This window comes from Tetrao urogallus (assembly GCF_951394365.1).
Source record: "Tetrao urogallus genome assembly, chromosome: 13".
Classification (NCBI taxonomy): domain Eukaryota; kingdom Metazoa; phylum Chordata; class Aves; order Galliformes; family Phasianidae; genus Tetrao; species Tetrao urogallus.
Genome location: NC_136826.1, coordinates 237,668 through 249,939, shown reverse-complemented (window position 1 = coordinate 249,939; position 12,272 = coordinate 237,668). Strand labels below are relative to the sequence as shown.

At 43.5% G+C, this 12,272-nt stretch overlaps 1 protein-coding gene across 1 annotated transcript; it reads right to left on the bottom strand.

Moving 5' to 3' along the window:
* Window positions 1-624: 624 nt before the first annotated feature.
* SLITRK2 (SLIT and NTRK like family member 2) lies at window positions 625-3,198 on the bottom strand (the record flags this gene model as incomplete). Its single annotated transcript, XM_079542114.1, has 1 exon — window positions 625-3,198. The coding sequence occupies one exon, from the start codon at window positions 3,196-3,198 to the stop codon at window positions 625-627; it is 2,574 nt and encodes an 857-aa protein (XP_079398240.1).
* Window positions 3,199-12,272: the final 9,074 nt, after the last annotated feature.

The following is a 12,272-nucleotide window of genomic DNA, read 5'->3' as shown; positions in this document are numbered from 1 at the left end:
TTTACAAGGTATTTATTTTTTAATTCAAAAATACAACACATTAAAATAGGTTCAATTTATCAAAGCTAAGAGCAAAAATTAAGTAATAATGTACTTAAAGTGCAAAGGCACTTTAACACAAGACAGTGACTCCCAGTGGCTAAACATGGTAATTATACTGTATATTATTATTTACAAAAGAAAGTCAAGAGTCCAGGAAAAAGATCTTTGGAGATCTTCTACGTGCCACATTAAGCTTCCACCTCAAAATGAAAGATAAAACAAAACAAAACAAAACAACAACAACAAAACAGAAAAGAAAAAAACAACGAAAGACTCTCTTCCTCATTTCCTTCCAAATCAAAAAGAATTATGAAAGATCTATTACAGAAACATATATTTGCAATGACAGTTACTACAGAAAGGTCAAAAGGAGAGAGAGATAGAAATAACTTAAAGGAAATATTGCAAAAGCAACATAATGTCCCTGTTATGCAGTAAGGGTTTGATTTCTCTCTCTAACTTCCTAATTTATAAAGTGAAAATGTTTGGAATGCGAAAGATGACATCAGCACTGAGTTCAGAATCAATCAAATGTGATGTTGAGCTCATTTAAAAATCTTTCTTTTTCTCCCAATGCCCCCCTCACAGCTGACTGATTGCAGTTTGTTTTTCCAGAACTTCGAGGTAGTCTGGTTCTGTTTGTAGCTTTCCTTGGAGTAAAGGATGCTCTGGTTTAGATTGTTCTGCAAAATATTTCCTGGGAGTTCCATACAAAACAGTTTTATTTATCCTGTCCTGGTTTTGGCGTCTTGATTCATATGAAGGGGCAAACTGCCTTTTGGGTAAGGTGCAAAAATTATAATGAATTAATCCTCCAGTGGGGAGTTCCTTGACCCTTTCTGCAATATTTTGATACAGCAGCTCCGGTTCCCGTTGTGAGGACTGCTTTTCCAGTAATTCAGCTGCAGTGATTGTAAATGCAAGGCTGGTGGGATCTTCCTTCTTGTGGTCAAGACTGCTATAGCTAAACTCATGGAGATTTCTGTAATAGGCAACTGGACCCCCTTCCTTTTGCATGTAGATTGGGTTTTGGCACATCTGTCCAACAGGAGGGGTAATGTAGTTATAAACATGTCCTTCGGTTTTATCGTGGGTCTCAGTGTTGTAAGACCCGTACTGCAGCTGAAATGAACTGATATCTAAGTTGTTTGCACTGCTGGGCATGCTTTGCACCCCCTTCCGGCGCTTGAGAACAAAGACAAACAGACCAGCCCCAAAACAGACTGACAAAATAAACACAACCAACAAGCCTAAAATTAAGACAGAGAGTGGAACTTCCGTGTGTATTTCCGGATAGGAGCTGGGAGAGATACCAAGGAGATGGGGCATATCTGTGTTCTGATTCATGGGCAGGAGAGATGACTCTGACAAGTTGGGGTTCTCTGGGCAGATGGCTTCTTTGCTCAGGAATTTTAAATGCTCTCCGGAGTGTTTGGTCGGAGATTCGCATATGACTTCATTGATAACAACAGGGGGATTTGACTGCTGACTGTTTTGGTCAGTGACTTGCTCAATCCAGTTCCTCAGCCCCATAATGTCACATGTGCAGTCCCAGGGGTTCTCCTGGAGGTCGATCTGAATTAGAGCTGACAGCCGGTCTAAGACTCCTCTCACAGGCAAGTGTGAGAAATGGTTGTTTCTTAGGTTGAGTCTGGTGAGGGAAGTGCCACCGAAGACATTGTCAGGCAGGGATCTGAGCAGGTTGTTGTTGAGAAATAACAGATGAAGATTACTAAGAGCATCAAAGGTATGTGGCAGGATCTCCTTAATGACATTGTACTCTAGGTAGAGATATTGCAGGCTATGCAGCCCATCAAACATAGAAGGGTATAGAATCTCAAGGTAGTTGCCATTAAGGTAAAGTCTGCGTAAACTTGTGAGGTTTGTAAAGGCACCTTCTTGTATCGCTGCAATTCTGTTGTTTCCTAAATGTAACAAATCCAGAGAGCTGTATTCTGCTAGATCGGCTCTATAAATGACTTGCAGATAGTTACTGGTAAGGTAAAGTTTCTTTGGAGTGCTTGGCTTAGGGTGGAGTTCAGAGATATTATTAATCTTTTTCTCTTGACAGTTCACATTTAATCCATTGTCTGAGCTCTGCGAAGTACAGATGCAGCCATCTGGGCAGGTGATGGGCACAGGAGACTTTGTCTGGTAAACCATGATAGGTCCAAATATTTGTCTATCTTTTGACACAGTGACACGGGGTGTGGGACGATTCCTGGCTTTGGGGGGGCGGCTGGCTTTTGGGGCTCTGGTGGGACTGATGGCAGAGTTGGCTGTGGGCAATAACTTTGAGACATGTGGGTCTGAGATGACAGGATGCTTTTCCCTCTGGTTTGAATCACTGGAGCTTTTCCTAGGGCAGAGATCTTGCCTCGTGAGCTGAGTCACATCTTTCCCATGTAGCCTGAAAGGGGTTTCACAGACTATCTCACCCACAAACACAGTGATTGTGTCCAGCCAGGCCTTAAGTGGCAGCAAGTCGCAAGAGCAGTTCCAGGGGTTCTCTTCCAGTTGGATTTCCATGATGCCTCCAATGTGCTCCAGCACACCAGCAAAAGGCATCATCTTCAGCCGGTTCCCCCGTAGGTCCAGGTGGGTAAGGAGCACAAAGCGGAAGACATTGCTGGGCAGGGACAGCAGGAGGTTGTCATTGAGAATCAACACTTTGAGCTTGTTCAGCTTGTTGAAGGCCCCTGCCTCAATGGCACTGATGTAGTTGTAATCAGCTTGCAGGTACTCCAGGCTCTCCAACCCCAGGAATGTATCCTCCTTCAGCACTTCCAGCTTGTTGTTATTGAGGTGCAACCTCTTGAGGGTGCGGAGGCCACTGAAGGCCCCGGTGTGTATCTCCTGCATGTCGTTATTGCCTAAGTGAAGGGTTACAGCGTTGGAGTAGTTGACAAACTCATTGGGGAACAGGCGGGTCAGCGCGTTCCCATTGAGGAAAAGCTGGTAGATCTTGGATGGTGGTGGCAGGAGGAGGCTGATGGTTGTAAATCCTTTGTTTTCACAATTAATGTTTAGTACGTTCTCCTTCTCCTCGCAAGGGCAGCGGCTCTTGCTGCAAATGTCTTTGGCAGGTTTGCGACTTTCTATCTGCGAGATCCCAGCCACTGTTAACAAACTGAGCAACCAAACACCCTTCAGCATCTTTATGCGCCGTTGATCCCTGCTTTAGTACCTACAGTCAAACCTTTTGAGGAAGGTAAAGAGAAAGAAGAAACGCCCAATGAAAACGGCCAGGAGCAAAGCTGCAAGGGGAGGGCAAAGCAGGTTTTAAGGGGGCAGCAAGGCAACGATTAGCAAAACTCCTCCCTCAGCCCACTTTTTGCCCGCGGAAACGTTCTGGGAAAGCCGGGATCCCAGCGCTGCCCGCAATTCCATTCCCTAGTCGCTATTTTAAACGGGGAAGGAGAGTGGGGGGGTGGGCGCATAGGTGGGAGGAGGAGAATAAGCCATCGACAGCACTCCCTGCCCCCATCCCGGCAGCTACAGGGTTTCCCCGGACCGATCCCTTCCGAGCCTCCCTACGCTCCGGAGTCGCTCCGTTCCCCAGTTCCTACCTGCTTTCGGCGTGCCCGAGCAGGCAGCAGGGGCAGGGGCCGCCGCTGAGCGCCGCCGCCGCGCCCCGGGAGCCAGGCACCCGGCGGGAAGAGGCATCGCCCGCCGCCCACCTCAGGAAGAGCCCGGCGGGGCGAGGCAGTGCCCGCGCAGTGCTGTCCCGGCCTCGGCGGGGCGGGAAGTTCTGCCGGGCAGCGGGCGAGGAGCGGCGGCTGCGCCGCTGCGAGAGCGCGGACAGCTCTACGCAGAGCGCGACGCGGCGCGGATCGTTTGCTGGCTGCCCCGCACGGAGCGGCGCTGACGTCACGTCGGGGGCGTGGGGGACACGTTTCTCCCAGCCCCCCCTTCCCGACCTCCCCCCCCCCCCGCATTCCCCCGGCCGCTCTCGCAGGCAGCTCCGCTTCCGGCTCGGTAGCTCGCCGCGGAAGCTCTCCGGCAATCTGAAGTGCTCGCAGCACGGCGGTGAGCGGAGGTACCTGCGGCCGGAGTTTTGGCCCCGCGTCTCTAAAGCTGTGCTTTTAGAATAGCATGTCAGCCAGCTTCCTCGGCACCTGCCAGCTGGCGAGCCGCACACACGCGCACACAGTCCGGCTCTCGGAGCAGGGGTGCTGCAAAACCTGGATCTGGCAGCAGTTCTCCCCTCGCCGCGCAGCTCCCTTCCCCGAGCGCTCCTCGCCGCGGTGACGCTCGCTGTCAGCCATGGGGATTCAGCACCACCTTCCGCCGACTCGGCTGGCTCCGCTCTCTGGAAAGCTCGCCCGAGTGCTGAGCTGCGAGACCACATCCAGCGTGACTATTCCCACTGCCTGGAGCCGTCTCGCTGCCAAATCGCGGTGTAATGGGATAGTATTTGGCTGCATTTTAAAAGAACAAGATACTGGATGTGGGTTATTGTGACTTTGCTTATGCACCGTGCCCAAGGCACAAATGCATGTTTGATAAGGAGAGATTGCTCTCCCTCAAGAACATAAAATTTGGGGTTCATACTGGGAGAAAAAAAAGAAAGAAAATGCACGATAAATTTTTAAAGTGCTAATACAGCAGTTTGCATTATTAAAGGATTTTTTTATAGGGAGTTAGAAGAATTTAGTCTCTAGATTATACAGGTTTGCTGCCAAAGACTGCTGGACTTGGCAAGATTGGTGCTGTCATTTTGTATTAGTTTTTAACCATTAAGTATCAGAGCCCACACTTTAGAGGTATCAAAAATGCATTGCCTGTTCTTACCTGAAATTAGGAACAGCAGCAGCACCCTGCAGCAGCCAGCTCATATGCCTTTGCAGAGCTGCTGAGCAGGGAAGTACTGAAGCTGGGATTTAAGATTGGAGCTGCAAAAGCTTCCCTACTTAAAATGCGGAGAGGTTGTAGAAAAAAACAGGAGTATCCTACTCTGGAGTGTGCTGTTGAGGTGGTGCTGCACCAAGCTTGACAAGATTGGGATTTTGAGATGCTGCTCCTTTCAAACCGTGCTTGTCCAGCACGGTTCAGTAGCAAAACTGGCTAAGATCAGGGAAGATCACTGTAGCAGATGTAGAGTTTTACAGCACTAACACAGCAGCAGCCAGATTATTTTGCTGGAAGTTTTTTTGTTTGTTTTATGTTTAATTTCTCTTTCAGCATTAGAATACATTATCAAAAGATGAAGAAAAATTGCACCAGTTTCAGAATATTCCTCATCTTACAGGAGGGGCACGAACCTAAGGGGAGAAGGAAGAACTGGGCTCAGGTTGAATTTGTTTTGTTGAAGGGAGTATGCTCAGATGTACCCTTTCCCACGTGGACATGCAGCAGAGGCACACACATGTTGCTGTAACCTGCCTTCCCTGCATTGTCCCCAGACAGTCCTCCACAGCATGGCCAGCACTCCAGGCTTGGGGCAACACACAGTGGAAGCTGAAGGCAGAAACAAGTCCTCTGCATTTCCTTCTCAACTCGCATGTACGTGGCTGTGAGGTTTGGTGCTATGCAGCTTGGTGGGCAAGGGTCATGTCCTGAAAGTGGCTCATGGATCCACATAAGCTTGCCTGTTTTTACTAGTACATGGGAAATGCATTTGTGTTAACTGCTGAAGCTGCCTGGGAAGGGAAAGTGTACAAATGACATGCCTCAGTAGTAATTACCAGCATCCTGTGGGATGGAAGGAACAGTGTTAAGGGATTGAAACAGTAATAATACACAGAGATGATAATGATTCCATTACACTGCAAATGTATCCATATAACAACCGCTGTTGTAGGAGGAGAAATGGGGATTTAAAGAAGGAAAATAGCTACAGCTGTTTATTTAGGAATAAATCAAAATTTCTCAGCATGCCCAAAGTATTTTATAACCCATTCAATTAAAAACACAGTAAAAAAGAGCAGCTTTCTTCCCCAACTGTCTTATTTGGTACGTTGGATGCAGCAATGTTTTCAGGCTGCGGCTGCCTGGGAGCCTCCAGCGGCGGGAGACTTTGGGAAACACAGTCCTGCACCTGGTGTGAATGTATTGGGAAGGTTTCTTTTTTTTCCCAATTACTTTGCTGTATTCCCTCATCCTCCTTTTGGGGCAGAGGTATGAAGAAATCTATAACTTTACAGATTCATAGGTTTTAAGGCTTAAAGGAACCACTGTGTCTCATGATCTTGCATTAACACTCCAAAAGCTAAGTTGGAATTAATTCCTGCTTAAACTAGATCATGATATAGGAATTATAGGAAACAAACAAAACAAAACAAATTAAGAACCCTGAAAAACCACTAAGCATGGCCAGGGCTATTTTAGCCATTTCCTATGATGAAAACCTGGTATATATTTGGTAAATTATTCCATGAGCTTTTGTCAACCACTGCTAAAGAATGCTGCCTTCTCTGCCTCTCTGTATTTCTGGCTTCCTTCTATTTGACATTTTTATCCTTGCTAGCATCCCTGTGTACTTGATGAAGAACCCTTGATTATCCTGTACCGGCTTCCCAGGGGGCCACTCACAAACTGCTCAGGTACAGGTGTAAACAAAATACTTGATACCTGCCTGAACCAGCTTCAGAAGGACCGTGTAGGTCTTGTGCTGTTATATACACCAGCACAATTTTCGACTCCTGCATGGTGCTAGAGCCACCACTTCATCTATCTGCTGGCTGGAAAAACAATGCCAGACCATGGCATGGAAGCATAAGCACCTAAATTTGGCTCTCTTACTGCCCCTGCCTCATACTATTGTTCTTCTGTGAGAGTGAATATCAAGGAGCAGAATAAGCCTGGAAATGTGATGCTCTTTTTCTTTCTCCACATTTTATCTGCAGATGGATGTTAAAGCGCTTCTCACATATCTCTATCAGTTTGTCAGTCCCTCTTTTTGTAAATGAAGAGGGAAAAATCGTATGCATTCACCAAAAGTCTTATGGAATAAAGTTTCTTCATTACTATTCAGCAAGAATTCTCACTTTCTGAGGGGCAATTTCCCTGTATGCCTTTGTGAGCCTGTTTGTAGCTGGAGACATTCTCCGTGGCTATGTGCAATTTTGGAATCTTTTCTATACTATAAATGGGGTATTTTTGTGCCTCACTTAAAAGCACTGAGGAAATAGTTTCCAGAGTGAGAAGCATGCAAAATATTTGTTACTTGTAATCCAAGCTTTTAGCTCATCCAGTAACACTAGAAAGCATGCTATGGAAGAGAGAGCAAAAGAACAGTCTGGCTTTCACTACCTTCCTTTGGGTAAGGGAATGGCAACAGAAGGAGGGTGAGTATGAAGGCCAAGGATCAAGGAGATAGCAACCTCTGCCCTCAGCGGCCTGGCAGCCATCCCTGCTCACCAGTGCTGCTCAGCAACAACAAGCTGGTGCAGTGCATTTCCGAGACTGGCAGAGGAGAGGAATGCTTTTGGCAAAACCTCCATGGAAGGAGTGCAAAGGTTACCTTTCAGTTCATGGGCAGAAAGGCACTGCAGTGATGGGGGCTTGTTTATACGTGGTGTCTGCTGAGTTGCACTTTGCTGACAGTCAGTAATGGTCTTTGCTGTTACCTGTAATGATGTTCCTTCACTTCTGGATACATTTTTAGCCCAATTTCCCTCAGCCATTCAAGCATTTGGAGAGCCACGGGTTACTTCAGCATATTGTTTACTGACACTTCATGTCTTCAACAGCACAAATAATTTAATGAACTGTGACTTGAAATCAACATGCCTAGCAATTCTTCCTTCCTTTGCTGTTCCTGCAAGAACTCAAATCCTAGCTAAAGATACACATTACTGAGACCCATTATATAATTTCAGGGCATTTATTATTTATTTATTTACTTACTTTGCAAAGCAATTTCACCATGATCTGTTTCTGTGTGTCTGGGGTAATCCATTTTGTGTCAGCACCGCAGGAACTTACACTGGCTGTGCAAAACACAGCAGCAAAACTATCAGTTTTCCGATGTTTTGTGTTATTAATGTGGAATACCAACTTTCTTAAAAATCAGATTCATATTTAGAGAGCTATAATGTCAGTTTCAGCAGGAAATATGATGTTTAATGTGTTTGTCATAAAGCACCCCAGGTAGCCTGTACACCTGAAATACTGACAGACCCACTTTCCTCTATATAGTTAAGACTGTGTTTTATTTTAGCTTATCCAACTATTTTTTTCATTCTTGCATAGAAAAATAAGTATCACCTTCCCTTGTACATGCATCTTTTAGCATGGGTCCCTGCAAAGAACTGTGAGACAGCTGATGTTTACGACTGCATTCATTGCTATTCAGCAAAGTAGTATGTCTGAGCCAAAGCCCTTTGGTGTCAGTGGAAGGACTCCAACTGACTTCAGTGGGCTTTGAATCAGATCCTTGAGCAAATGTTTAACTTAAAATGGTGCACTTACATCTTATTTAGTTGAGTAGGCTAAATATTTTTAGAATTGCTTTGCGTCATCATGTCAATGTGTTCTTTTTCTCTGAGTGGGACAGTGAGATGAATTTCCCTGAAGATGGATATTCTTTGCTGACATTGCTGAGAATCAGAAGTGAAAAAAAACATCATCTGAGATCTCTATATGTAACATTCCCTGCATGTTTCTAACTGGAAATATCCCATCATGCAAACACAAGTGAACACAAATGTTTTTAGTCATTTTATGTATTACTGTATTATTGAAATTGTCAGGTCTTTTTGCTTTACTGAATGCATATGCTTTAGTAATGGTGCTCACTTTGCATAATTCAGTTTATGTATGAGTATTCTGAATATCCAGTCTTGCAAGTCTGATGGGTTGGTGTGAGAGGTTTCTTCCCTTTAGTTACTAGTAGTAAAGGAAACATAATGAAATGTCTCCATATAATGATTTTTATGGCAGTACAGTTAAACCCAAATCCTGCTAGTGCTAATGACATATTTAACAACATGGGAGGAGTGGGAGCAATAGGTGAAATTCAGACCTGGGCAGAAGGCCAGCCTAGAGTGCATCATCATATAAGCCCCCAGTTAAGACCTCAAAACAGGACTTAAGTGGGACTCCAGTGCTCTAAACCTTGTGCTGGCTTTCTGTAAGGTAGGAGGAAGAGTTCTTCCAGATTAATTATTCATGATAAATAATTCGTTCTATTGATTTACCCTATTTTTCTTGTTTCCTTGAATTTATTTAATTGAAATTACTCATGTAAGTTCTATGAATAATCATGGCCTGAGGATTTTTTCAGAACAGTTCAGAGTAGACATTTCATATTCCACATTCAGAATGAGAGCCATGTCATTGAGTTGTAATTATGCACAGAGGTCATATATTTCTGCGCTTGCTCTTTGGTGAGCAGAAAAACCTGATTATTTTTTGGACACTCATGTGCTCCCAAAAGTTCTTTCCATTAAGTTAATTCCATGCAATGTCTGCAGGCAGTTGCCAACTGAACAAAGATTGTTTGATCACTCATTGGCTTTTGTACTGATCATCTGGTTTCTAATAGACATGTAGTTATCCTTATATGCAGTATGTGCATATCTGTCTGGCTGTCAGTCAAGGTTCCATCCCTTCTCAAATAATTGGAAGCAGATTTGATGAAAGAAAGTTGGCATTAAAGATTTTTGTTTCCTGCTTCTTCTATAGAAATAACTGACTCAGAATTGCCCCAGCTAGAAGAACTGGCTTCATTCATTGTTTTTTATGAGAAAAATTCCCCGTCAGAATTTGGCTCAAAATTGAAAAGTTTTGTCTTGAATGCTCAGCTTCCTGTCAGTAGCAGGTAGGGAAACCTGTTGTTAAGCATTTGTCTTCTTATTTGCAGGCTTCTTCAATATTCAGTGGTAACTACTGGGATAGCTCTCAGATAGAAAAAATGTTTTCAGATCAGACATTCACTTTTATCTGCAGGACTTTTTCAAGGTCTCTTTCATTCATATGATCAGTGCAAGTACTTCACTGTGTAAGTTACATGGGTGTGAATGAGGTTGTAGGACTGACGTGGTGGCTTCTGGTGTCATAAGTGAAACTAGCTTATGGCTCATGAGGATAAGGCTTGCTCAGTAGAGTGCAGGCCAAGAAGCTGCCTTGAGTTGAAAGAAAAGAAGAAATTATGCTGAAAAGACAAGTCATTTATAAAAAACCAAACAAACAAACAAAAAGCAAAAAAAAAAAAAAGGGGGGGGGGGAAGTTGATGTATCTACCTCTGAAAAGGAGAGTGTAGTATGTGAGAAAAATAACAAAAAACAGGGAAGCTGATGTAGCTTTTAGGAAGAGATGGCTTCTGTTCATGTTATAAAAAAGGTAACACTAAGAAAATGTGGACTTCTTTATTCACAAATAAAGGCTATTTTCTGCTATATTCAAAAATATTCTCTTCTTTGATGTAGTCTTTCCCACATCACTTTAAGCAGAAACTTTGCTCTTTCTAAGCAGCAGCCATTTATCTGAAAACTACCCCATAATATATATATAAATCCATATACACGTTTGTGTGTGTGTGTGTGGACACCAGTAAGTTACAACTAACAACTCTGAAGTATGATGTATGACTCAAAGTCATGAACAAAAATTGACCAAACAATTAGAACTTATCAGAATGGTGGTTGCATTCATATTTCCGGGAGGATCTCTTGAAATAAAGAATTCCATGCTGCAGGGAGGCCTTAAAATTAATATAGCATATAAAGTAGCTTTCAGAGTTGTTATTGCTCAAAACATCATACAATAGTACATCAAGTCCTGACCTAGATATCAGTATTTAACCTATCTCCCTACGTCTTCTTGGTGGCAAGATTTCAGCTGTGACTTCTGTTCTGGGGAGTTTACATCCTCACACATCTGAGCTTTCTAACTTGAAATCTTGTTGTTACTTTGGTACATTCAAGTGTTTGATTTTATATTTCAAGCTGGTAATGCTAATGCACTTGGAATTATATGGGGATAAGATTCCCAGCTTATCTTCCATTTGGCTATAAATTGTCCAGTGGATCTGTGCATCTCAAATATAAACATTGCAATGCTTTCTCTTCCAGAGTAAGAGCCTTATGAAGTCTCTCTTCCCTTAGAAGAACTTCTTGTTAAATTTTAACATTTTGGGCTTTTTTTTTTTACTAATACAAATAACTGTTCTTTTGACAGAAGAACATTGATGAATTATTCTTTAAGGAACTAAGAGACATGTAGATCAACTTTCCTTGTGGGGGAACTTCAACTTGTCAGATGTTAACTGGGAGCACTACCCAAGCAGGTCCAGGAAATTCCTAAAACACCTTTATGACAACTCTCTAGTACAGGTACTAATGGATATGATCAGGAAACATGCCCTCCTAGATCTGATACTTGTGAACAGAGAAACTCACATGGATGAAATGGCGATTAGTTCTCATCATGGGAATAATGATAACAAAGTTGTCAAATTTAAAATACTTGGTGATAGGAGGAAAACTGCCACTAAAACCTCAACCCTGAACACAAGGAGAACATATTTTAGGTTGCTCAAGGATCTAATTAGTAAGGTCCCTTAGGAAATCACTTTCATTGGAGGCATTGGAGGCATTGGAGTCCATCAGTTCTGGTCACTTTTTAAGTATCACTTTCTGAGAGCCCAGGAAAAGACGATTCCAAAATGTTGGAAGTCAAGCAGGAAGGGCAGAAGGCCAGCCTGGCTGAACAAAGATCTTCTTCTAGAGCTCAGGTGGAAATAGGAAGTGAATGGCTGCTGGAAGCAAGGTCAGGCAAAATGGGAAGACCGCAGGGATGCTGTTTGCTTTTGTAGGGTGAAAATTTGTGCAGCCAAGGCTCAGTAAGAATTGAAACTGGACAGTACTGTGGAGACAGTGAAAAGGTTTTATTTTTGTTTTTGTTTTTGTTTTTGTTTTAAATATGTTAACAACAAAGAGAAGGCTAGAGAGAGTTCTGACTTGATGTGCATGATCATCTTACAAACAGGGGCATAGACAAAGTAAAGATGTTTAATGATTTATTTGCATCTGTCTTCACTGCTTATGATAGACTCTGGGTCTCCAGATTTGGGGATCTTGATAACAGTAAATTGAACATGAATCAACAGTGTGTCCAAGCAGCCAGGAAGGCCAGCTATACCTTGGGTGCCTGAAGCACAGCGTTGCTAGCAGGTTAAGGGAAGTAACTGTACCACTCTATGCTGCACTGATGTGATTTCACCTTGAGTACTGTGTATGGTTTTGGGCGCCACAGTACAAAAAGGACTTAAAGCTATTAGAGA